General features: G+C 42.2%; 1 protein-coding gene across 2 annotated transcripts; it reads right to left on the reverse strand.

The window, feature by feature from the left end:
* Positions 1-15,640: 15,640 nt before the first annotated feature.
* ssr1 (signal sequence receptor, alpha) lies at positions 15,641-23,751 on the reverse strand. Of its 2 annotated transcripts, none has more exons than XM_041961016.1 (9): positions 23,619-23,751; positions 21,340-21,473; positions 20,674-20,770; positions 20,460-20,563; positions 20,163-20,321; positions 19,811-19,887; positions 19,590-19,668; positions 19,346-19,439; positions 15,641-18,143 (listed from the first exon to the last, which is right to left on the reverse strand). In XM_041961016.1, the coding sequence occupies exons 1-9, from the start codon at positions 23,686-23,688 to the stop codon at positions 18,076-18,078; spliced, it is 882 nt and encodes a 293-aa protein (XP_041816950.1). In that variant the 5' UTR covers positions 23,689-23,751; the 3' UTR covers positions 15,641-18,075. The 2 variants fall into 2 exon arrangements, with proteins under 2 accessions (XP_041816950.1, XP_041816949.1); XM_041961015.1 differs by having other exon boundaries at positions 21,331-21,473.
* Between the last annotated feature and the right edge of the window lie 1,774 nt (positions 23,752-25,525).

Consider the following 25,525-nt stretch of genomic DNA (forward strand, 5'->3'; position numbering starts at 1 on the left):
TTGGTTGATTGATAATGTGGTGATTGATTGATGTACTGGTTGATTCTCTGATTACTTGACCGGCAGACTGAGTGACTATTTGATTGGTTTAACATTTGATTGGTTGATTGATGAAATGACTCTTATGCTTTTTGATACTGAACGAGGTTCACGGTCCCTCACCGCCCCCCTCCATCACTGCTGTGACTCTTCCTCATAAGTTGTTGAGCAGCACAGCGAGCTGATTGGCTGATTTAGTTCTCTATTTTACATTTTTAAACAGTCAAAAAGGTTCAGATTCACTAAAGTTTGCAGAAAAAGTGTGTTTTGTCCTGTCAACAGTTTTGCAGACGCCTCTTTTACAGTGGGGCATGATGGGAAATGTACTCGCTCTATGTTGTTTTTAATGCAGTACCCTCAGTGGCCACTGGTGGAAATGGGCAGCAAAAACTGAAAAACTGACTTGTGTCACTGCATCCAGCTCTCTGAATGCATCCATGCCTCCTCACAATATCAGTAGTTGAGCAACTGAAGAGGGGAAACATGCACAACGTTGCCCTCACAGTGTGTCTTTAGTGAATCTGGACCTCAGACTCTGGTTTGCACTGAGCACAAAAAGGCAGCCGAACATTTTCTGTCAGTATCAGGACACTTAAATGGTATAAAGCTCAGAGTTTGTTCACTTGAATCTGTGTGAAACCAACAGCGAAGAAATTTTAGCATTAAAACAAAGACCAACTTCAGCTCTCTGTACCTGAACTTCAATCTGTACCGACTGCATGAGGTGAGAAACACAGCAAGAAAAAAACCTGGAAACCTTCAAAAAATAACCCCCGACGTGTCCGAGCAGCAAAGGATGACGGAGAGAAAACGATCCGTCGCCTTCTTTCCCGTTCTGGTGTGAAAAACTTCAAATTGTAAGCAAAAACAAACTTTGGAGGGAAATGACGGTCTTTGCTCTGAGCTGTGGGTCAGTCCAGGTGGTGCTACCAGGAGAGTTTAGAAGAGTCCACATTAAGATCGGAGGGGGGGGTGTTAAAACACAAACTGGAGACTGAGAACCTTTGCTCCTTCCTGCCTTCTTTTCCCCGTCCAAAACCAAAAGCTGCTTCGTCACCTTCGAAACAAAACGACAAACGTCTACGTACCAACACGGAGGAAATGCACAGAAAACAAGTGGTTTCATTCTTATTACTATTGTTACTATTAACTGTGTGATACATGCAATACAACAGTTACGTATGTAAACAGGCAGTGAGTGATGCTGTATCTTATTTACAGTATGAGGATAATAATAACGATGTTTTTACTTTTTCGTCGTCATGGATTTGGTTTTTCCAGGCATCCTCTCACTGCTTAAACCACCGTCGCCCCGTTTACACCGCAACTGGTTTCACAACGGTTCTCAAACTGGTTTCGCCAGCTCTCCAGCTTCATATCAGACCCCCGGAAACCTCATATCTCGAGAAAGTTGCCTTTTTCAGGAAAAGAGGGGAGAATATGTTGAATGTTTCCCTTCCTGACATCTCATGAATCGTCTTTTATTTCAGCTGAAATTCTTAAAATTTCTCTCATCGCTGACGTCGATTTGACGACAAGTCAGTCCCTCATTAACACCTCCAGCTGATAAATATAAATCATGGAGATGGAGATAAGAGGTTTATTGATGCAAACAGTTTACTGTGTTTTTGCTGGAAAAGTCGAGAAGATACACGTCACAGTTGGAGGGTGAAAACCTTGTAACTCCGAAGATTTAACTTGAGAAGGTTTTGGAAAATATGGAGAGGAAAAATGGTCCAAAATCCAATCATTAAAAAAAAAATCAATTTCAAAAAGTTTTCCTTCCATCACTGAGTTAATAAAGCTTTTTAATGTTCATGTTTGCATATTTTTAAGGTTTTCTTTTTTTTCAAAGAGACAAACAACAAGTTACAAGGTTTCCCTCGGACCTCACTGGTACTCTCGCGCTGCAACCGTTGGCAAAAACTCGCCGGTGAAACCTCGGTGTAAAGGAGGCAAAAGCTGTGCCTCAGTGACCCCACCTTGGTGTTTTAGAGACAATAATAATAATTATAACGATTATAATATGAATATATATAAATATATATATACTTTTTAGTACTTTGAGTTGAAATACTTTTTAGTATTTTGCAAATACATGTCTGTATATAAAACAAAAGCCTCCTGTAATAAACGAGAAAAAAAATTTAATACTGAATCTGTTGTGATGGTTTTATTCTATCTTTGCTCTGTGTGTGTGTGTGTGTGTGTGTGTGTGTGTAAAGTGTAAGACCTGATCACCTGTCGAAGAACAGGGGCGGCATTTCACCTGAACGCTGTCGCCACTAGCTGCCGTTAGCTCAGTTAGCTCAGTGAGTCGTGCAGCTAGTGGTTCGTAAGCTGGTGGAGGACAGAACCAGGCTCAGCAGCTGGATCAGGACTGAACACGGCCTCCAAGACCGACATGCAAACATCTGAGGCGGTTTACAGCGGCTCCGACCAGGACCCAGACAGCGGTTGGTCATGATCAGCTGTTTTATCGGTTGTCGACCCAAGTGGATTTAGCCATTTTTCTGTTGCTCAAGTGTTTTCAGGGGAGGGATTTATTGAAGGGACCAGGAAATGATCTTCATTTTCAGGCGTAAACAACACTTTGGAGTAAACTGGAGAGGTTCGAGCACCACAAACACCAACAGTTTCTACTGTTAGAGAGACTTTTGGTGCCACTTGAACCAAAATCTAAAGCTAACTTGAACCAAACTGTTTGACCCGTGTCTAAAAACGCAGGTCAGGTGTACGTGCACGCCGAACACACAGCGATCGGAGCCTGATTGGATCAGCCAGGCTGGTCAGGCTCTCGTTATCATGTGTGTGAATGCGTTCTGCAGGCCAATGCCGTGACCATATTCTGAAGGAAAACGCCTGCCACTGTGATGAGAGGTTATCCGCTAACATTAGCTCACCTCGTCCTGCTAGCTGAAGCAAACCTGGCTAAAGCTAAAGTAGCAGCAGCAGCTAGCAGATCCTCCCTCAGGTCACAGAGCAGACACAATCTAGATAACGAGCACGTTGATTGGATGTGATTATCCAGGTAACAGACGGAACAGATCAAACTGAGACAAAAAGATGTTGAATAAACCGGCTTTACGGCGTCCGGTTTCTCTCACGGCATGCTGGGTAGGATTGGCCCCTGCGGCAGATGGCTTTCGCACACAACCTCGACTCCGCACGCTCATCTTCATCCGTCTCTCTGCGGCTTCCTCCCTCCATCTCACGCTCCACGCGGGTTCGCCTCGCCGCGACGCTAACGCTGCCCGCTTGTGTCATGAAGTCGAACTCATGATGTAATGCTGTCTGACTGTGTGTGTGTGTGTGTGTGTGTGTGTGTGTGTGTGTGTCAGAGCAGATTGAGGACACTTGAAGCTGCTGCTGGAAACCCGTCTGTTGTTACTCTCCTCCTCTTCATGTCCCCTCTGCTTTACTAACACCTCTCCTCCTCTTCCTCCTCCTCCCTCCTCTTCCTCCTCTTCCTCCTCCTGCTATTTTCTGTCTTTAGCAGCATTTATCATGAAGTTCTGTGTGTTTCTCACAGCCTGATCCATTAAAACACATCAGTGAGCCTCACTGTTGCTCTGGCTGACATGTTCCTTCATCACCATGAACACACACACACACACACCGGTCTGCTGCCACAAACACTCACTACAGCACCAAATGTGGATTCATCCGCCGCTGAAAATAGTCCCCAACAAGTCCACTACTTCCTCCTGTTTGATTGATTACAAACTACAGATAAGATCGACTTTATTAATCCCCGGCTTGGTGTTCTTCTCCTCTTCCTCCTCTGCTGTGCTTTCGACAGCATCATCACCCTGACAACCGACAGCATCATCACCCTGACAACCAGTGAAACAGGAAACTGCAGCCTGTCACATCCTGATGGTCTTTTATTATTTGTTTAGTCTTTTAAATGTCTGAATTTCTTTATTTTTAAATTTACAGAAATATGAGATATGAGAGAAAAACAGCAAATCTTCACGTTTGAGAAGCTGAAAAAATATTGATAAGATTTATTTTGTGCCAGCGGAATAATCAATAACGTGAGCACGGACGATCTCGTCTGAGCGATCACACACAGGAACACTGACTGTCCTCTCTGAACTGCCCTGATGCCCCTGAGCAAGACTCTGACCTGAGAGAGAGAAAGAGGAAGTGTGTGTTTGTTTGTGCTGACTTGTTTACTTGGTTACGTAACCCTGTCTCACACACACACACACACACACACACACACACACAGAGGGGGTGCCAGAGTTCCTCAGCATATGTTAAATGGAGCTTCCCCATCTGTCTGCCTGCCAAAAACCTGACTCCACTCTCTTAAAGGAACAGTGTTCGGCTTCATTTTTCAGCTTCGATCAGTTCTCACATGAAAACAGCTGCCCGACTTCTTTCTTTCGGGTGTTTTTTACTTTGTGTTGTGATGATTGGAGACTCTGCACCTCCTTTCTGCCTGTTTGTCCACTGATGGAGAGTAAACTGTGCTGAACGGCGCCCCCTGGCAGCATGAAACTGAACAACTATTTCACAAGTCTGGGAGCATCGGGTCCAAATGAAAGCAGCTTTTAAAAACACCTCGAATGACACGTGTACGTTCACCTGCTTCCAGCTTTAGATTTCCAAATGTTGTCGGCCCAAATTAATGAATTATTTGACAAATATTCTCTGCACCGTGTTTGTGACGCTCAGGAAAAAGTATTTGTGTTACAGACGCTTCCTCTGTAATGATTCTCTATGGGAACATCACGTCATGTGCTCCTGCAGTACCAGCTGTGGCCACTACATCAAACTCACCTCAGGGGCCAGCAGTGCTCCAGGGACCTGGCTGTGCTGCTAAACCTGCTGCTGTCCACGTGCACTTCACTGCCATCCTCAGTTCTGGGCCCTTCAGTGCGATGCAGCAAAGGATCATTGCTTTTGTTTTTAATACGTTTTCACCAAAATAAAGGTTTGTTTTTCAGATCATTTTAAATCTGACTTCTGTCCACGAAATGATGATCACTGCAGTTCACCGTCAACAAGAAACTCAGAAAATACACATACATTTAACAGAGAGTGAGACATTTCTATTATAAACGGGATACATATACGTTTTTAAATATAAAAGTTAAACTGCAGATATGATGTTACACATGATGTGGATCTACTCACACACACACACACACACACAGACTTCACCTTGCACAGGGTCAGTCCCTCCTGTGGGATTGTGGGTGTTTCCCTCCCAGTGGGGCTGTACTGAGCACGCTCAGAAGAACTGAAGGCTAAACAGGAACAAATAGATCGTTCTGTGTGTGTGTGTGTGTGTGTGTGTGTGTGTCCCTGTGGTGTAGTCATCTTTTAAAACAAAGTGACAGTTGTCAACTCAGGTCAGCAGAGTGTGTGTGTCTGTGTATATTTGTATGAATATGTGTGTGTTCATGCAGTGAATCAGTAATATTATTAATCAAATCAGAGGAAGTATTGATCTGAAAACTTACTGTTACTGATCGATGCAAACCACATCGTCGCTGGATGATTTAAGGGGCAAATTTAGGCTGATTCTGAGGACACGTGACCTGAAGTCAGAGCTGAAACAAGGAGTTAATTATTCAGTCAGACAAATTTATCGTTGTGGTCATTTCTAAGCAGAAATGCAAAACATTCACTTGTTCCAGCTTCTTAAATTTGAATATTTGCCGGTTTTCTGAATTCTCTACAAAAGTGAACTGAATATTTGGGGGGTTTTTTAAGTGTTGGTCCAAAAAAAAAAAGCAAAAAACAAGAAATTTAATGTCAGCTTGAGCTCTGACTCTGATTCTGATGCTGATTTTTTTCTATTCTGCAGTTTTATGGACCAAAAAATGTGTCAGTCAAGAAAATACTTTATGCTGATTTATCCCCAATGAAAACGATGGTTAGTTGCATCCCCAGACAAAGTGAACAGTGTTTACTGACAAAATAACTCCAACAGAGTCATTATATTTAATCGCCCTCTCCCTCGCTCCTTTTCACGGCTAACTCTGTGAACTGAAGGTTTATTTCGACCAGATTTGGTGTTTGTTGGTGATTCAGAGGAAAGATGAACCAAGAAGGTTTTGCTGAGTTGTATTTTGTTTGAATGAATGCGGAGATAAAATCGCTGGTTTTGTGAATGGAGTCTGGTGACTTCGACTGGTTCCTGTTAAACAAACAGGATCTTCATCTGTAACAAAGGAGGATCTCTGCAGGGATCATCTGCAGCATGTTGTCCCAGGCAGAAACACTTCTGCTGGACGTATGTTGACAGTGTGGAGGGATCCCTTTGCCGCCTGTTTTAAAAGATTATTGACCCCCCTAGTCCTTAAACAGATCACATTTGACCTATTTATCCCGTTTGTCCAGCACTAAAGGAAACTCTAATTTCTCTTCCTGTTCGTCTTCGTCTTGGTGTGAGTGACTGTCCCTCTCTCTGCTCGTTAGCATCAGAGAGTGACAGCAGTCCAACACACACACACACACACACTCAGACAGCTGCTGACACAGCATAACGGAGGGAGTGTGTGATGTCATTCCTTTCTTTGTGGCTCAGTCATGAAACACACACACTCACTATGACAACAGTGGGGGTGTGTGTGGTTGTTCTGCCGTCGAGTGTAAACATTTGATTGTACAGAAACACGTTTTAAACTCTCCTGCCTCCATCCTTCCTCTCCTCCTTTACCTCCTCCTCCTCTGTCCGCTGTCCTCCTCATCCTTTGTAGCGAGTGTTTGGGAGTCCCATGGAAGACCTTCACGCTGGTTTTGTGTGTGTGTATGTGTGTGTGTTCTCTGTTGCCGTGGCAGCAAGGTGTTGATGAGGTCCCGTGACAGTCGACAGGGAAAGATGAGTGTGTTCGCTGACCTCTCTCTCTCCAGAAGAACATCAAACACACACACTCATATTGTCACTTTTGACTCAGAGCAGAGGGGTTCAACACTGTGCTAAAAATCAACTTATTTTATCTCATTTTCGTACTAATAATCATATTATTCTCAACAAATTAATAGTTGAAAACACCTAAACCTTAAAGTTTATTTGGAGATAAAACAGAAGAAATGCTCGTGATAATCTCTCATGGACAACTGTTCCAACAGTTGTCTTGTGCCATGAGCGTGTGCTGCGGCGTACGTTTAGAAAAACATTTCGTAAGTCGTTTTGATCCTGTTTGTTCAGGCTCATAGTTAAGCTGCGAGTGCCTCGTGTGGCTGGAAACTAAACCTGAGCGAGCGAGAAGCTGAGTTCCTGTCCGAGCTTCGCTTTAGCACCCTCCAGTGGTCGCATTAAGAAACGACACTGTGGCAGACAGCAACACGCGTCAGAGCGCATGTTGACGAGTGCGGTGAGTGGAAGTGTTGGTTGTGTGTCACTATGTTGATGTTGGCGGGAATTAAACCAGGTGTGTTAAAGGGATAGTTGAGTCTGAGAAGATCGACATTGTCTGTGGAGCCAGGATGTCGTTAGCTTAGCATTAAGCGGGAGGACACAGCTAGCCTGACTCTGCACAAAGTTAAACACCTCACCTACCAGCACGTCCAAAGCTCAGAAATTAACACATCGTTTCTCGTTTGTTTGATTCATACGCAATCAGAAATGTAAAAAAAAAAAACTTTGTGGTTTTAGGGGGGTCATGTTCTGGAACTATTTTTTTAACGAACAACAGTGTATCCATCCGCCAGGCACTGCTGTGCAGAGGCTGTGGCTGCGGAGGTACAAACCTGGCAACCTCACAACACTTCAGAAAGCTGCTAACACTCACTGTGACCCGTATGTGTTAGCAGCTGCAGTGTGTAACACGTTTACTGATTTTCGATTAATTGTTAACGTTGGTTAGAGATAAAATGCGATTTATTTTTCATCTGAATTGAGATCGGAAAGTTAAAGAATGTTTGATCTTTTAATTTCTCAGCTTTCTCTGTGAAAGGTGTGTGCATATTATTTTTAACTGATTTTAATGAAGAAAGAAATGATTCCTCAACAGACGGCGGCATCAAAAATAAACGAGTAAAAGCTGCTGTTTGCTGACGTGGCGTCTGTCTGCAGGCCGAGCGCCGACCGACGGCCTACTTCTCCCAAAAAAAGAGAGAAAAAACCTAAAAGGACAGAAAAGACAGAAAGAAAGGAAGGAGGAATGAAAGAGAGAAAGAGCTGAATGTCAAGCACACACTAATTGTTTCTATTTTAGAGAGCAGAGCTGCTTTCATTCTGATTTAAGGCGAGTCGGTGTAAAAGTGACCTAAAAACAAAGCAGAGAGCCAGCTGACATTCACTGATAACACACACACACACACACACACACACACACACACACACACATTTTCGGACACAAACTACCTAATGACCGATCATCCTCTGCATTAATCATCCTCATCTTCGTCATTAATATCGTTTCTTGATCATCAGCAAAATATCTAAATCAATCAATAAACACAGAGCTCGGGAGGAAGAGGAGGAGACCAAAGACAAGAGAAGGTGGAGGAGAAGAGAGGAAGGAGAGGAAAGACGAGAGACTCCGAAAGAATAAAGGAAGAGAGACGAGAGGTGAGGACAGGTGTCCCTCATCAGGTTGATCTTTCTATGGAGTCATACTGCCGCCTGCTGGACAACAGAGGGACTGCAAGATGAGTGAGACAGCAGTGACTGTGCAGTTCAATGTATGGGACTAATATCTGGAGCAAATTAAGAAAAAACAGTTTTTCTTCGTCATTTTAAATTTTTGCTTGTACCTGTAGGCTACCTGCAACTACACAACTAACTGCTAAGTTACAAGGCTTGACCCACCTTCACCACAGCAGGATTCCTAGAGTCTCACCTGGATCTCGTCTAAAACCAGGTGGTGTCAGGGTCTGTGTCCTGGGACTGGGGAATTATGTAGCAGCGGCTAAGACTTGACATTTACGTGTAAACATGTTGGCTGAAATGTTGCACCTGCGCGCTCTGTTAGCAGTGTGACGTAAAGCCAGGGTTTATAGTCTAAACTCACCCTTCACCTTCGTCGGTGATGAAGACGATGTCAGCTCGGTGCTCAGTGCTACTCTGGAACTTTCAATCGAGTCACATGATCTTCCTGAAGTTGAAGTTTGCTGGTTGTCATCACTTTAAACTCTGTTACCAAAGTAATGAATGTTTTTTAACTCACATCTTTTACATTTCCTCTTCTGGCATCGATTTAATCCCCAAAAACCTTCTCTGTTCACTAAAATGGCACATTTAGTTTTCCTTATGAAAAAAAATCCCATCGTGCCTTAAAATGCCTTGGCTGTAACTCTACATAAAAAAACATGTGAATAAAGCTTAAAACTTGATTTTCATTGGATGGGTTCTTTAACACAACTTGGAAGACCACGAGGGCTATAAAACAGGGAATTTGAACTTTTACTTTGCACTGAAATTAAATACATTTTTGTTTGTATGGCTTTCTGTCACTGTTAATGATATTTTCAATAAAGAAAATGTTGGGAAAAGGTCACTAACGTACATCTAATTAACTAAAGGTAGCGTGTCACAACACGTCAGACTTTAAAGACCTGTTTCTCAGGTGTTTGGGGGACATAAATCATAGAATTACTTGTGTTTTTATTGTAACCTGAAGTAAAGTGCTGTTATTGAGGGCCTGGTTGGCGTGCTGGCGTGATGACGTGCTGACGCGTTGAGGTAAGCGTGTTGTCTCATTTCCTGTTTCCGGTTGCTGAGTTAGTAGCGGTGTCCCGCTGCTGCTCTCGGTCGTCTGAGTGAAAGTTGCTCATTTATTACAGCAGCTAATTACCTGCGATTTAAAACAACATTGGTTCTCCTCAAACACTCAAAGGTCTTTCTCTTAAGCGACCGCTAATGTTACTTGTTCACACGCTTGCCTGTTCTGTTAGCCACGTTAGCTTAGCTTAGCAGCTAGCGATGCTTCTCTCTCTTCCTCCCCTGCTTTCCCCTGCTCGGTGTGTTAGACGTTTAGCTGTTCCTCTGCCTCCTTTAGTAATGTGGTACGTGTAAAAAGTGTAGTTTGTTTGCTGGAAGCGAGGCTTAGTGAGTTGGAAGCGTGGCATCGCACGAAATTGAAGTAGCTCCTGCTCGACGTCCCTCTTCAGCTCCCACCAGGGAGGCATAATCCACACCTAAAGCCCATGGTTCATCACCGAGCGCCTCGTGTTTCTCACAGCCCAGTTACCCACCCAAAACCTCCACAGAGACCGTGTCTGCCCCCCGACCACTTAAACTAACTACATCGAAAATACACAGGAGAGGAGATATATGGAAAAACTTAAAACAGGACTCCTTCACATCACATCTCTGTCTTCTAAAGCTGTATTAATATCAGATCATAACATTGATTTATTATTATTGTCTGACTGAAACCTGGCTGTCTCACGATGAGTGTGTTGGCTAAAATGAAGCCACTTCTCTGAGTCATATCAATGCTGGAGGTGGAGGTGCAGCTATTTTTGACTCAAGCTTGTTAATGAATCCTAAACCTAAACTCAGTTCTAACTCATTTGAAAGCCTTGTTCTTAATCTTGCAAACCAAACCTGGAAAACATCACAGACAGTTTTATTTCTCATAATGTACCGCCCTCCTGGTCCTGATTCTGAATTTATATCTGAATTCTCTGAGTTTCTCTCAGGTTTAGTGCTTAAAACAAAGTAATTATTGTAGGTGATCTCAATGTTCATGTGGACGTTGATGATGATGATGATTATGAGCTTTAGTACTGCGTTTGTCTCATTATTGGACTCAGCTGGTTTCCGTCAGAGTGTTCATGGACATACTCACTGTTTTAACCACACTCTCCACCTTGTTCTGGCATCGAAACCGAACACTGAATAGTCTCAGACTGGTGGTTCCTAACGTCTCTAAAACCAGAATGGGAGCCAGAGCCCTTAGCTATCAAGCTCCTGCTGTGGAACCATCTTCCAGTCTTTGTCCAGGAGGCACACACCCTCTTTACATTTAAGAGCTGGCATAAAACGTTCCTTTTTGACAGAGCTGACAGGTGGGGCCGGCTCAGGCTTGCCTTGGACCAGCCCCTAGCTATGCTGCTGTAAGATTAGACTGTGGCAGGACTTCCAATGACACACCGAGCTCCTCTGTTCTTCTCTTCCTCTCCGTCTGTATGCGTTCCCGTCCTACCAAGGCATGTTACTAACTTGGCTTCTTCCCCGGAGTCTTTGTGCTTTCTCGTCTCGCAGGTCCACATGGGGAGTGGTTGAACCTGGATTGGGGATTACAGCCACGTCGTCCACCATGGCCCTGCCTGACATCCACTGCAGCTTCTATTAATACAAGTAATACTTCCATTATTATTAAATCTGTAGTGTTGTATTATGTTCATATACTATCTGCTACTAATAAGTACATACATCACATACATAAATATATCACATATGTACATACTATACTATATATACTTCATATAACTACAAGTCTATCATTAGAGCTGTCGCTGTTACTGTGATTGCGTCCCTGTCCATCCCGACCCCTCTTTCTCTCTGCCTCTCCCTCTGTCTCTCAATTTTTTTCAATTTCAATAAGCTTTATTGGCATGACTGTAGATCAACAATATTGCCAAAGCCATTACAAACACAAGTACAACAACAAAAGTAACCGAGCAAAAACATAAACACAACAGATAATTCACACAAAATTAGATTAGCTAGATTAGATATAGAAACATAAAATTAGATGTGCACATTAAATAGATAATTAACAATAATAACTTTAAAAATATATAATGAAAATAATGAATTTATATTCATGTGTCACAGAACGATTTTTCTGCAACACATGAATTAAATAAAAAAAAAACAGGTCGTAAATATAGACAGGTGTGTCAGGTGTGTCAGGTGTTGTGATGGTCGTCTCTCAGGCTGTGACACAGTTTGACATATTTAGCTGCTGCTAAGCTGCTGACTCTGTTCTCTCCGAGGTTGTGCTGCATTTTAATTTGATCAGGCAGAGAATCAAAGTCAGTGACTGAAACTTTTATCTTTGAGAGGAACTCTGCTCTCGCCTGTTCGTATTTGCTGCAGTGCAGCAGGAAGTGTGTCTCTGTCTCCACCTGTCTGTGTGGACAAAGCTGACACAACCTGTCCTCTCTGGGCAGCCAGGTCTGCCTGTGTCTGCGCGTCTCTATGGCCGAGCTGTGGTCACTGATTCTGTACGTGGTCAGAGTCTTCCTCAGTGTCTCTCAGATATTCTGCCACCGTGTACTTTGTTTAGAGCCAAATAACACTGAAGTTTGCTTTGTGTTGTTGTGGTAGATGTCCAATAGTTAATGTAATGTTGTTTCTGTTGTTCTATGATTTGGGGGGTCCAGATTGTGTGGGGGCTGTTCTGAGAGGAGCTGAGCCTCAGGATGAGCTGGCTGAGGGGGCTCTTCTCCATGTTCTCCTCTTGGCATTGCAGAGCTTTGTAGTGGTCGGAGGGGGGGTCACTTGTTTTAAGGTGTTTATAAAATTTGATGGCTCTTTTTTGGATGCTGATCAGAAGGGGGAATTGGCCCAGCTCGGCTCGGCATCCATTGTTGGGGGTGTTCCTGTGCACTCTGAGGATGCTCTTGCAAATCTCTGTGTGCAGGGTTTCGATGGGGTGTTTGTCCCATTTTTCAAAATCGGGATTTGCAAGAGGACCCCACACCTCACTACCGTACAGAATAATTGGTTCAATTATAGATTTGAATTTTTTGAGCCAGATTCTAATGGGTACATTGACGTTTGAAGATTTCTTTATTGCATAGAAAACCTTTCTTCCCTTCTCTCTGAGATCATCAACAGCCAGGTTCAAGTTTCCTGTGGATGTGATGTGTAGTCGTGTGTGTGTTCCACCTCCTGAGAGCCCAGGAAAAACCTGGTTTGGTTTCCCTGACCCCTGGGTCGTTTCTGGAATATCATAATCTTGGTTTTGTTCAGATTAACTGTCAGGGCCCAGGTTTGACAGAAAGTTTGCAGATGATCCAGCTGTTGTTGTGCTTCCTTTGATGGAGCGAGCAGTATGACATCATCTGCAAGAAGTAGGCATTTAATGTGTGTGTCAGACAGAGTGAGACCAGGGGTGTCAGATAGTTCCAGTGATTGGGCCAGTTCATCTATGTAAATGTTGAAGAGGGTGGGACTGAGACTGCAGCCCTGTTTCACTCCTCTGCTCTGGGGGAAGAACTCTGTTTCCATGTTGTTGACTTTAACAGCACATTTCATCTGTGTGTACATGGTCTTGATGATGTCATAGACCTTTCCCCCTACACCCTTCTCAATTAATTTTAGGAACAGACCATCATGCCAAATTGAGTCAAAAGCTTTTCTTAGATCTACAAAACAAGAGAAGATTTTCTTCTTGTTTTGGTGGACGTGTTTATTAATGAGGGTGTGGAGGGTGTAGATATGGTCTGCTGTTCTGTGTTTGGGTGTGAATCCTATCTGACTCTTGCTCAGGACCTCGTGTTCTCTGAGGAAGTCTTGCAGTCGGCTGTTTAAGATGCTGCAGAACAGCTTCCCCAGGTTGCTGCTGACACAGATGCCTCGGTAGTTGTTTGGGTCCATTTTGTTTCCACTTTTAAATATTGGTGTGATGATTCCTTCACTCCAGAGGTCAGGGAAATGTCCAACACCCAGAATGAGGTTAAATAATTTGAGTAAATGTTAAATTTATGCTCATTGAATTGTAGCATTTCATTTAAAATGCTGTCAGGACCGCTGGCTTTCCTCGGCTGCAGCGCCTGGATTTTAGTCCTCATTTTCTGCCTCTCTCTCTCTTTCTGCCTCTCTCTTTGTCTGTCTCTCTCTGAAAATTGTTGCCATCACAAGGAAATGGTACAAAGAAGACCCCCCTACTTGAAGGAACTGGATGGAGATCATTGATGAGATACATGTTATGGAGAGACTCACACATACAGTATACCCTTGTTTTTCGCGGGGGTTACGTTCCAAAAAGAACCTGTGATAGGCAAAATCCGTGAAGTAGAAACTTAATTTTTTTTTACAATTATTATACAATTAAATACTCTATTATACATTGAAAAGAAAGAACAAACCATTTTACAGGCTCAAGCATTTGTTTCACAAATAAAAGTACTTTAGAAACTTTTTTTTTAACAAATAACTTCTGTACTGTGCTGTCAAATAATAATTTTAATCATCGATGTGAACAGAAGGCTTCAAATTGCAGAGATTAGCACCGCCCACCGCGACCCGAGTGATTGGATTAAACGGGAGAACATTAAAAATGATTATGAAAAAAAGTACAGTCGGACAAATAGTGACTCAGGTGTATTTCACTGCTCTTCAGACTGAGCCGCTGCATCCTGACTCCGCTCTGCAGTGGTTTCTTCTTTTGGTGCAGGTGTGTTTGTTCTGTACTTGTTTTTGACTGCAGTGAATCTTCTGGACCTTTGATGACGTTTCCAGACGTTTCTGTCGGAGTGCTGTCGACCTGTGGATCACTGACAGACGTTATCGGTGAGTTGCCTCGATGTTGTGTCATTTTTAAATCGGTTGTTTGTCTGCTGTTGGTGTTTATTGAGCCTCCTGTTGTGATTGAAGTGGTTTGCATCTATCGATTCAGGTAAATCTTAGCTTTCTAACAGTGTATAATATGAATATAAAGGTGAACAGACGGGTACTGCAGTACACGTGTAGCTGTGCATTGAAAATGGACTTGAAGTACTCTGAGGGCAGAAATGATCATTTCAACAGTATCTCACTGTGGCAGTTCATTAAGGTGGAGCCAGTATTAGTTAACTTATTTAATGTTGGGTAGTTGATTCTCTAACAAGGCTCCAGATTTTAGGACATCATTATAAGTTTTGTGTAAAATCTTAATCTCGAAAAGCAACTAAAATCCAAAACCAGACAATAGAAATACTCTGAGGAACCACCTTAAAACAAAGATAATCATGAAGGTGACTCTACTCTGTAGATTATATAGGCTACTGTGTAGTATATATATATGTGTGTGTGTGTATATATATGTATATACATACATACACATATATATATACACACAAATACATATGTATGTGTATGTATGTATACATACATATATATATACACACACATATTTGGATCTATTATATATGTATATATATGTATGTGTATATATACATATATACACATATGTATTTATGTAAATATATACACACACACACACCTAAAGCTGCATTTCCTGAAACAGCTTTGATTCTGTGCTGCGTTACTGCTGTGTTTCTTTTAATGTCGTGTTAAGCCTTTTGTGAAGTTTGTGGCTGTTTTTGTAAAAAACCTTCATATCAACACAATTCTAGTTATTAAAAAAAAAAAAACATCCTAAAAAAACTATAACTGCATGTTAACAATAATACCAAGTTTCAATTGAAGCTGCAACTAAAGTTTATTTTCTTGATCACTTCACAGGCTAATTATTTCCTCTATTAATGGCTTGGTTTGTAAGATAGTTAAAAAAGGAAAATTCTAGTCTTCAGATTCCTCAGATGTCTCTACCTTTGAGAATTCTGGTTATGTTTGAAAAGTGACTAAAACCATAAACTGGTTATCAAAATAGTTATAGTATATAACAGTGCCAGTGAGTCCCAGTGAAACTATATCGATCAATTTTTAAGGAAAAAAAAACACACGAGGCGTACAGCAAATCATCAAAGTTTATTTCCTGCACATTTAAAAGCAAGTAGAAGTATAAGCTTCTATCTATGAATGACAGCCCCATCATTTAAAAAACAAAACCTCAGTTCTCTGTGGATGTTTGAGTGGTGCCAACAAGCCTCAGCTGCGTGTTAACATCTGGACCACATGTTTCCTCTTCCTGCAGAATCCAAGAGTCCACCATGTGTCCGAGCACTGAGGTCAGCTCCTCAAAGTCACACAACGCCGCGGTACAAGAACTCTACAACCAAGTCCAAGACCTGCAGGGTGAGTCAGTTTCGCCCCCTAGTGGTAAAATAAAAAAAAACAGTGCACAAAACTCCCCGCCGTTAAACCCCCATCTGTCACTCAAATAAATTAGCTCGGTAATTTTGCTCAGTTCATCATCCATCAGCCAGTATTTACACCAGTGCTTCAGCCAGTTCAACAATTTTACAATCCAAAGAAAAAGAAAACAAAAAGACACAAATTCACCAGTTGAGAAACGATTTTTCTGATTTTGAAAGAAGAAAAGCTGCTTGAGGAGAGAAGCCAGACGTAAACAACTCTACAAAGAGAAAAGTAGAAAACAGGCACACGTTGAGGGTTTGGAGATCATTTTCAGACCTGAAAGCAAACCGTTGAGCTTGTTCATGATGCCCCGACCTCTGCGCCCACATGGAGAAGCCCCTCGATCCCCAAACCTGTGAGCGCTGGGGTTTAAACTCAGGGCGTCGGGGTTAAAGGGCGGCTTTATATCCGACACCACACCGCTGACTCCTCTGTCCACAGATCCACTGATTGTGGGTTCACAGGAACATTTGATCGACCTGCTGACGTGATGTTCCCGAGCTCTTGACCACAGGTATACAGATCATTCGATGCCGGTTGTTGCTTTGTGTAACGAGCACGAAACAACAACAATGGCAAACAACTGGTTAGCTCACGTTCGGTTAGCAATGCTAAGCCACGTGCCAGTAAAGTGTTGAATAACTTCAAATAAATAAATCATTAGCTACCGTTGTTAGTTTTTAAGTTACTGCCACCAAAGGAAAATAACGTTCAGATTGTTCTTCTCTGGTTTTGGACGTAACAGTGATGGAGGCTTTTATCGCCTCCTGCTGGCCCGGCAGGCTTGTTTGAGCATTTGCAATCAGTTTTTGCAAAACAAATGTGTTGACAGATTTTTTTTCCCCCCAATGGAGGAGGAAAATATCCATATACTTGTGGTCAAGGTACAAATTAAGGTCCTCACATAGCTCATGTTGTCCGTCCAACAGCCCAAAACAAAGTTTACTGTCAAACTATGATCAGCAAATATTTGAGAAATCAGAACCAGTGAATTTTGACTAAAATTATTAATCACTTATCACTGCTGACTCATCAGTTAATCATTTCAGATTAACTTCTCAACTTCCCAAATGATGAAACGATCATAAAATCTCGATCTGCTCTTCATTTCTGTGACAGATTTCACACAACTTAAATGTGAAACCCGTTGTGCAGTCTGAAGGCATCACAGCATAAAACAAAACAACACTGCTTCTGTGTACGAGCTCCTGCAAGCCCCCTCCATGTTTAATTTACATGTTCTTGTTACTGACACATTGTTTTAACTGCAGAGCTGTGCACCTTACAAAGGCCTTAAAACGTCTGTCAGAGGACTCGACTGCTGCACCCGAGCAGGAGGACGGCACCGGGGTCAGACTGTAAAGCAGGACAGCAGCGACAGAGCAGACAAACTACGAAATCCAGAAAGACTCTACCAACTCGAAACAACGTTATCGTGGCTCCATTACTCACCAGAGCAGGGCTGCAACTAACACTTCCTCCCATTATCAAACTATCTGCAAACACAAATCATTTGATCTAAACAAATGTCCATCAAAAGTTCCAAGAGCCCGACATGATGTCGTCAGATTGCTTCCTCGGTCTGAACAAAAGCCGAAGATTTTCACTTCACTGGCTGACTGACTGATTAATCCTCTGTTCGTCACAGCCCTGCACCACAGTGGGAGGTAATAAACAAAACAATCAAAACTGTCTCACAATGATCATCAGCAGTTTTCTTACTGAGGCTTTAACAAACAAACAGAATCGGAAAGAAAACCAACAACCTTTTAGAAAAATGTCCTCACGCGCCTTTTTAACCCAACACACCTGTTTTAGAATGATCTCTTCACTTCTCTGCCTCCTCTGACGGCTTCACCGAACGGTAATGGTTAAACAAAACGGGCTGTGTGTGTGTGTGTGTGTGTGTGTGTGTTTGACAGTCCTCAAGCTGAAAGAGAGCCAGCCATCGCTGTGCTTGGCACTGGTTAAAGTTTCTCAGTAGATAGAGCAGAGTGTGCTCGGCGTGGCGCTCACAGCTCCCCTCCTCCTCCTCTTCCTCCTCCATAGACGGGCGGGTGAAGATCTGTCGGCGTGGTGTCAGGCGCCCGTCACTCGTCCGAGCCGGCCGAGCGTTTCTGGCTTCTCTTGCGAGGAGATCTTTTGGGAGACGCTTTGTCTGGAGAAGGAAACTGAGTGTGAATCATTTATTTCAACAAACACGAACACAGCTGAGAGCCGAAGCCAAATTCTCTCATCAACATTTTTTTCTCAGGGTTTGGTTAAAGGTAGTTTCACAATTTGTCAAGTCTGTCTTAATAGTCACGTGGCGAAGAGAGCTTCAAAACAGCCTCGTTCATTTTGAGCTTTCAATGGAAACTGAAGAGTCCTCGTTCTGTTTAAAAATGCTCCAAAGTTTATCCGTAGCTCCTCCCTCCCTGAAGCTCAGCAAACACACACATGCAGATCATTTCACTGAGACGCTGTCTGGTGGGAATAAGAAAGACGGAGGCAAAACGGGGAGGAATGAGGCCGAATTCAAAGAAGAGATGAAAAATTATACTGAAGAATTACTGAAGGTTACTTTCATTACTGGACAGATTTCACACGTCTAACTTCGTTTTCACCAACATGGATAAATGTATAATAACGATGTGGAATTCAGCAGGTTTGGAGCGACGTTCATGTCGGCTGAAACACATCAGAGCATCTGCACCAGTCAGGAGAGTAAAAGATTTCACACTGCACACACACACGCACACACAGGCGACATACAGCAGACCTCACCTCTGCGACTCTGCACTGAAGACACAGGAAAACATGACAGCGAGGAAGGCAGAGAGAGAAAAAGAAACGTGAGTGATCCTCATGCAGTGAAGGTTAAAGTTCATCAGAAACAGGTGAAGCAGGAAGAGAACAGAGACACCTGCACAGACACATCAGCTGATTCTGTGGAGAAGAGACATCGAGGGACCTCGCTTGTTTCATTAATGGAATATTTATCAGTGGTTTCATCCTCGTTCTGTCAATATTGAGTCATCTTTAAGTAAAAGCTGCAGAGATGTTGCTCCTCTGTGCATTAAACTGCAAACACTGACAATCGTTCCACAGAAAGCCTTTCCAACATGTATTTAATGCTGTGAAACGTTGCCGTTCGGTTAGTTTTAGGCTCCAGAATAACAGCCACAGATGCGTTTTGACTAGAGTTAGCTTGTTTTCATAGTGAACTGAACCCACCGGCTGCCTGACGGCGAGAGAAAACACTGCACAGGTGGAGCATCTCGTGTGGGTGTGGTTTGTGAGGAACAAAGGTGCAGGAAGTAGAAGCGGGTGTACAAGCTCACCGGATGTGTTTGAATGCAGGACGTGGTGCATACGTACTGATCTGGTTGAGTGTTTCCTGAGGGATCCAGCTCAGGTCGACGTCGTTGTGGCTCGAAGTTCCCATTTCCACCTTTGGAGCTGGACGCCTCCTCTGTGCACACACGCAGAGACACACACACACACAGCGTGGAGGCAGCGATGTTAGCATTTTTCCTGGACAGGTGACTTTGAAATGATCTGTTCATTCAATCCTCTAACACATTCAAGCCTGACTGGGATGTTTGAGTTATAACATCCGTACCTTTCTGGACTCCAGCAGCTGGTGAAGGCCAACGATGACCAGCAGCCCGAGACCCGACAGGAAGACGTACATGAAGATGCTGGGAGAGAAGAAGAAGAACAAATGAAGATTCAAGTGAAAGAACAGATGCAGGAATATACGGAGGGACGGAAAGGAAGAAACGTTCCACACAAACAAATGAGCAGACGAGCAGAACACCACGAAGAGTTAAAAAGACGTACGTCTCTCCGTCTAATCCATCCTCTTTCTCAGTGATGGTGACCGTCTGGTTAAACACTGCATCCTGGAAAATGTTTCCCTACGGAGAGGAAGAGGAGGAAGGAAAGAACAGCAGAGAAAGAGAAACAGGGAGACAGAAGCAGGAAAAGGATAAGAGATGCCAGCAGAGGAGAGATATGGGTTATTCCTCCTCCTTTCATCACTGAACTCTGCCCTCTTCATCATCGTCTCTGACAAACTGAACTGATCAAATGGACACAAGTACTCTGACATCAGTATGAGTAGAAGCTAGTTAAACTTTTTAACGAGATGAAGGAGATGAACAGTGAACAGCCCCCCCCCCCGCCTCCTTACACTGCCGTCCTTGTAGTTGAGGTTGATGACTAGTCCAAATGGCCGCCCTCCCATTGGCTCTGCGGGGATGAAGGAGTACTCAAAGGTGGCCTGTCTGCCGGATGGAACCACGATGCCGAGCTGGAGCGCGGTGAAGTTCTGGATGTAGAACTGGTAATCCTGACAGGGACCAACAGAACCGAGTCAGAGAGAGCTGCACAGGTCAGAGCTCCTTCATCGTCTTCTTCATTTATTTATAGAGTTCAACCCTGAGAAGTCAAAGGCTGCAGGAGGGAAGTGTGCTGCGTGTTTTTGTACCTGTGGGTAACGGAAGGAGGCGTCCAGAGACTCCACAATGAAGTTCTCTGATCCCTTGTTAGTGAAGCCCAGCAGGAACTTGACGATGTTGTTGGCAGGGAAGTCTGCAGCGAAACAAACCCGAGCACAGGAAGTGGAAATCAGATTTAAACGCTGCCAACACGTCCAAAATACTGTAAATACTGTGTGATCCACCACAGAGGGCAGACGTTACCTTCTCCTTTGACGAACAGGATGGTGGTGTCAGCGTTGGGGGAAGCCTTCACCTCGCCAACCAACGCTTCTTCTTCTTCATCTTCTTTTTCTTCCGTCTGCACACACACACAGATCACTGTATGGTTCAGTATGGTTGTAGATAAGACTGTGAGGTTAACTAACACTTATTCAGAAATATTTCTATTCAGTAGTTTTTGAACTCGTTCAGGTCAACAGCTTCCCGGGTCTCTGTGATGTAACGTTAACGAGCTGCCAGGACTTGAATACCAGAAGAAAAACGATTCCTTTTATCGTCACTTCATCCGTTTGACAAATTTGTCATTTACTGATTAGTTTATAAAACATCAGAGAAGAGTGAAAATCCCCCATCATGATGTCTACAGACGTCTTATTGACAGCTGACTTTAACTTTCTGTCTGTTGACTCATCTTTTTACCACTAAATTCAATTTTACAGACGATGAAGAAGAAAGCACAATTTTACCTTTTTGAACAAAACAACAACTGGAAGAAAGTTAAATTAACTCCATAATCCAAGTGTTTAATCATTTCCAACAAATATCTTGTAAAATGTTTGGTGTAATCTGGGGTGGGAAGGTTTCCTCATCCCGGCAGCCTCGGGACACTGCTGTATTGATTATTATGTAATTACTCACATCACTCACCAGTTCTGCGTTCTCGTCGTCTTCCACTTCCACCTCATCGTCCTCGTCCTCTGCTGTCCCCTCATCCACGGCATCTTCATCCACAGCTTCAGCCTCCTCATCCTCAGTCAGATCCTGGGCACTCACCTCTGGCCCTGATGGGTGGGAAACAATGAACATCATTAAAACACAAGCTTTCTTAAAATATGTTTTATTATTTTATTATTATCGTTGTTGCACAGCACTCAGTGAGGGAGATTTTGTTCAGAGCTTTTTAATCTTTTTGTCTCATCATGTTCCTCCAAACACACCTCCACTTCTCTCCCCCACCCACAAAACACAAACTACTGTGCAAGGCAATGAAATGGTCACGAAAAATGGCTGCAAGACTGTAATTTTCTTGTGCTTCAACATGTTTTTATATGAAGGATGTTTGTGTGGGAAATTACAGGGATGAGGACAAAGAATGAAATGGATACTGATCGTAGCCTTTGAGTGCCATTCGCCACTTATGAGGAAGGAGGATGAAGAAGAGTACAGATAAATCTTCATCTTCACATAGGTTGAACTGTACATACACAGAGTTGGCATTGACACCCATTTCCACACTTTCAGCCCATCTTGATGCTGTAACTCCTGTGAATGCTTCCTGACATCTAGAATGAATGTGGACCTGCAGGTTGTATGTTTGTTTAGCTAAACTGAGCATAAAGGACATCTTTGGAAACTGAAATGCAACGTTTGAAGTAATGCTGACTGTTAACCATCTGAAAAATGCTTGTCCATGACACATTTGCAGTAGAGCTGATAAGTAACCAACACAGAACTGAAGACAAAAGGTCTCTCCTGATATGAGCATTCATCTACGCTCCCAATTAGGATTGGGTGATATGATTGCATAGAACATCAAACATTGTATTTTCCCCACATTTTATTTATTTATTAATTTTACTGTGATAGCTTTCACTTGACTATCCGGTGTATAAGATGATTGTGATCAATGCCGCACATCAGAGAACGCTTTATGGTCATATTTGATTTTTAGGACTTTTGCATCAATGTGATGAAGTGCCTTGAATCGTAAAGTATTTAATTCACTGGGTTAGCAAAACACTGACATCCCTAACAGGTTATATTATCCACTGACAGATTCTCAGTTGGTTTCCTGTAAAATTCACTATAACATAATACATATTGATCTTGCATTAAATATAAATATATCTAACTGTTCACTCCTACAGAACAATTATTTTAATATATAAATAAATCATAGAAGGCTTGTGCAGCGTATTTAAACATTTGGCTCAATATATGTTGTTTCTTTGGAAACTTTCCAGTCATGTAGGTTTGAAAAATGCTTTGTCACACTTCACACATCTGCACCAACGCTTCTTGGTTTCCAAAAATACAAGTCAAACTGTGGCTGCAACATGAGTATTTATGCTACAACTGCACCCCGTGGCTGTTACTTTCAGTCTGTGTAGTTACTGACAAATGTCAACTTTTTCAAGGCCGAGATTAATCACAGATTAACTAACGTGAGCCCCAGGGCACTATCACGGCCAATACAGTTAATCAGATCTGCTTTTACTACTGGATCCTCCACAAATCCACATGAACAAATACATCTTTATTTTCTTCAATCCGCATAATAACCAGGCTTAATTCAAAGTTAAAATGTTTGGCTGTTGAAATGACTAACTCACATTAAGTTAGTGATAATTTAAAATAAAAGCCAGTGAGACTAATCTACCTGAGGCGTTAACTGTTCCAGCTATGTTAGCTAGCCTAACATGTGACATTCATAACTTCAATGCAATTTATATTAGTGTATATTGATTACTGAAGATATTATAAGTAGTTCTTCAATATTTAGACCAAATTAACTTTAGTGTAACTTGTGTTTTCAGGAAGCTGCTGAACGACAGGTAGCACGTTAACAGAGCCACTTAGCTTCCCGGCTAGCAGCTAATTATGTCAAGCACAGTAAGGACACGTCAGTTTAAGCAGACGGATAAACTGCATTTATGTTGAAAACGGTGGATCACATATGCTGAAAATTAAACAGTCAAAGAAATAGACACTACAGACAAATACTTCAGAAATGCCCAGAAAGTGTGAAGAAACATTTTTACTTCCAGTTACTTTCAGTTAGCACATGTCAAATGGAGAATGGCCTTCCCCTTTTTTCACAGCAGCTAGTTAGCTGAGCGGCTAACACTAGCATATTAACGGTTATGAGCTAATAAAGCACTGTCCCTTTTCCCTCACCACAGTGAGCAACCATATTACAGACTTACCTTTGATGAGGATAGTCGCCGGGAAGGCTAACAGCACTAGCAGCAGCAGCTTAGGTAGAAATTTCATCATTTTGAAGTCGAAATCACTGCGTTCTCATTCAGCGTCGGTCGAACAGCCAGGCTGTGAACGCTGTCTTGCCACTTCCGTTACTACTGCGACGCATGCGCAAAAGACACTGACCAGTAGGCGTTGAGGTGAAGTTCGTTCAACTCACCGGAACTAGATGCTGGCCAGAAAAGCCGAGTGAAAAATTAAGTTTATTTCATGACTGCAGCTCAGACTTTCTGGATAATGTATAATTTAAACTCCCCGTTTCATCTAAAGCGAATAAAATCTACATTAGAAAGGCACCGTCTCTGTTCCAGATTATAGGCGACTTCCTGCACCAAATTTCAAAATAAAAGACGGCAATAAACTAATTGAAAGAGCTATTAAAGTGATTTCCGATGCTAGGAAGGTTTGTCTACTACAAAACAAGCTATGTTTTCTATTAGGGCTTAATAATTTCACTGATTTATTTTATTCTGGCTCGTAAAAGTCCGTACCTTATTTCTCATGTAAATGCAATAATACTTCATACATAAATATATTCATAAAAATGTAAGTTTTATATGTAATATATATGAATATGTGTACAAATTCAGATTAATAGTATCTAATATTCTGAATAAGAAGACCCACACTTCTGTTGACAAATTATTTGTTTTTATTTCTACCACATGTAACACACTGCAATTATCATATGGCAAAAAAAAAAAAATTCAAACAAGATTAAGTGATATATAATTTCAAATAATATGCAAATAAACTTAGTATAATCTGTGATGACATACAGAGTAATTCAAAACTTTACAATGGTGACATTAGAAGCCAAAAAAAGGATTTATAAAAATGACACAAAGTGCCTCCTCCAAAATCAACAGTTAACAAATGAATACTCAGTAAATTATATCCTATTGCATCTAGTATTTATGAACTCAAACACACAAAATACAAAATGCTCTCCAGCTAGAATGACAACTCAAGTTTTATTCAATACGTGACCGGGATGCAATCCACACAGCAAGACAACAAACCCTAAAAACACAACATACTGGATACATACAAGTAAAAGAGTAAAATATATCTTTCCAAAACATAAACAGGAGCCCGTGTATCAAAATAGTCTGCGACATACAGGAATCTCAAGGCCTGACGTACTCACACAATCTGTTCAGATTTCAGTCCACATAAAATGTTACCGTGTGGAGGTTAAATTATCTGGACAGCACGTGACGTGACAACTTTAATTTATCGTTAGAAATAAAAAAGGAGAAACAGAAAGACACAGTGTGTTAGTTAAGTCCTTCACAAACACAGAGGTTAGTGTTGCTGTTTAAAACCGAAGCCGTGTGATCTTTCTGTCTGACAGCATCAGAAGTCAACAACAAACTACACTCACCTGAACATGAATTAAAACTCAGGATAAATAAATGACTAAACTGTGTTCCCATTAATCGATTCCTCCACTCATCCCTCTGTCCTCCCCCTTTCCTTTGGCTGCATCGTTCCCACAAAGAGCCAGAGTTTTCAGTTGTTACCTAAATTTTGTTTTTCCTCCTTATTCTCCTTCTCATCGCTTACAGACAGATCTTAATGCGTTTCCTTCCTTCCTTCTTTCCTTTCTCTGCTCCTCCACATTTCTCCCCACCCTTAAAGGATGAGTCTGGTGTTATTCAATATGTTTATTATTGTCAAAAAATCCAGTTAAAAAACAAAACGTGTTCTGACTTCCTGTCTGTGGCTCTGAGCTCCAAGCCCATTGGTTCATGTTTCATGTTTAAAAAAGGTAAAACAGCTGCTTATTGTTGGAAAGAGTCCATTTGTTGGGGACTATTTTCAGCGGCGGATTAATTTGGTGCTGTAG

Source organism: Chelmon rostratus, chromosome 20 (assembly GCF_017976325.1).
Source record: "Chelmon rostratus isolate fCheRos1 chromosome 20, fCheRos1.pri, whole genome shotgun sequence".
Lineage (NCBI taxonomy): Eukaryota > Metazoa > Chordata > Actinopteri > Chaetodontiformes > Chaetodontidae > Chelmon > Chelmon rostratus.

Bases quoted from the DNA above. Each gene is read 5' to 3' on its own strand.
- ssr1 (XM_041961015.1), bottom strand. From the start codon at position 23,688: ATGATGAAATTTCTACCTAAGCTGCTGCTGCTAGTGCTGTTAGCCTTC. The intron at 20,771-21,330 runs GTGAGTAATTAC...GTGTGTGTGCAG, and splicing joins ACGCAGAACTGGTGAGTGAT to ACGGAAGAAAAAGAAGATGA. The intron at 20,322-20,459 runs GTACAAAAACAC...GGTCCCTGTCAG, and splicing joins CCTCCTTCCGTTACCCACAG to GATTACCAGTTCTACATCCA.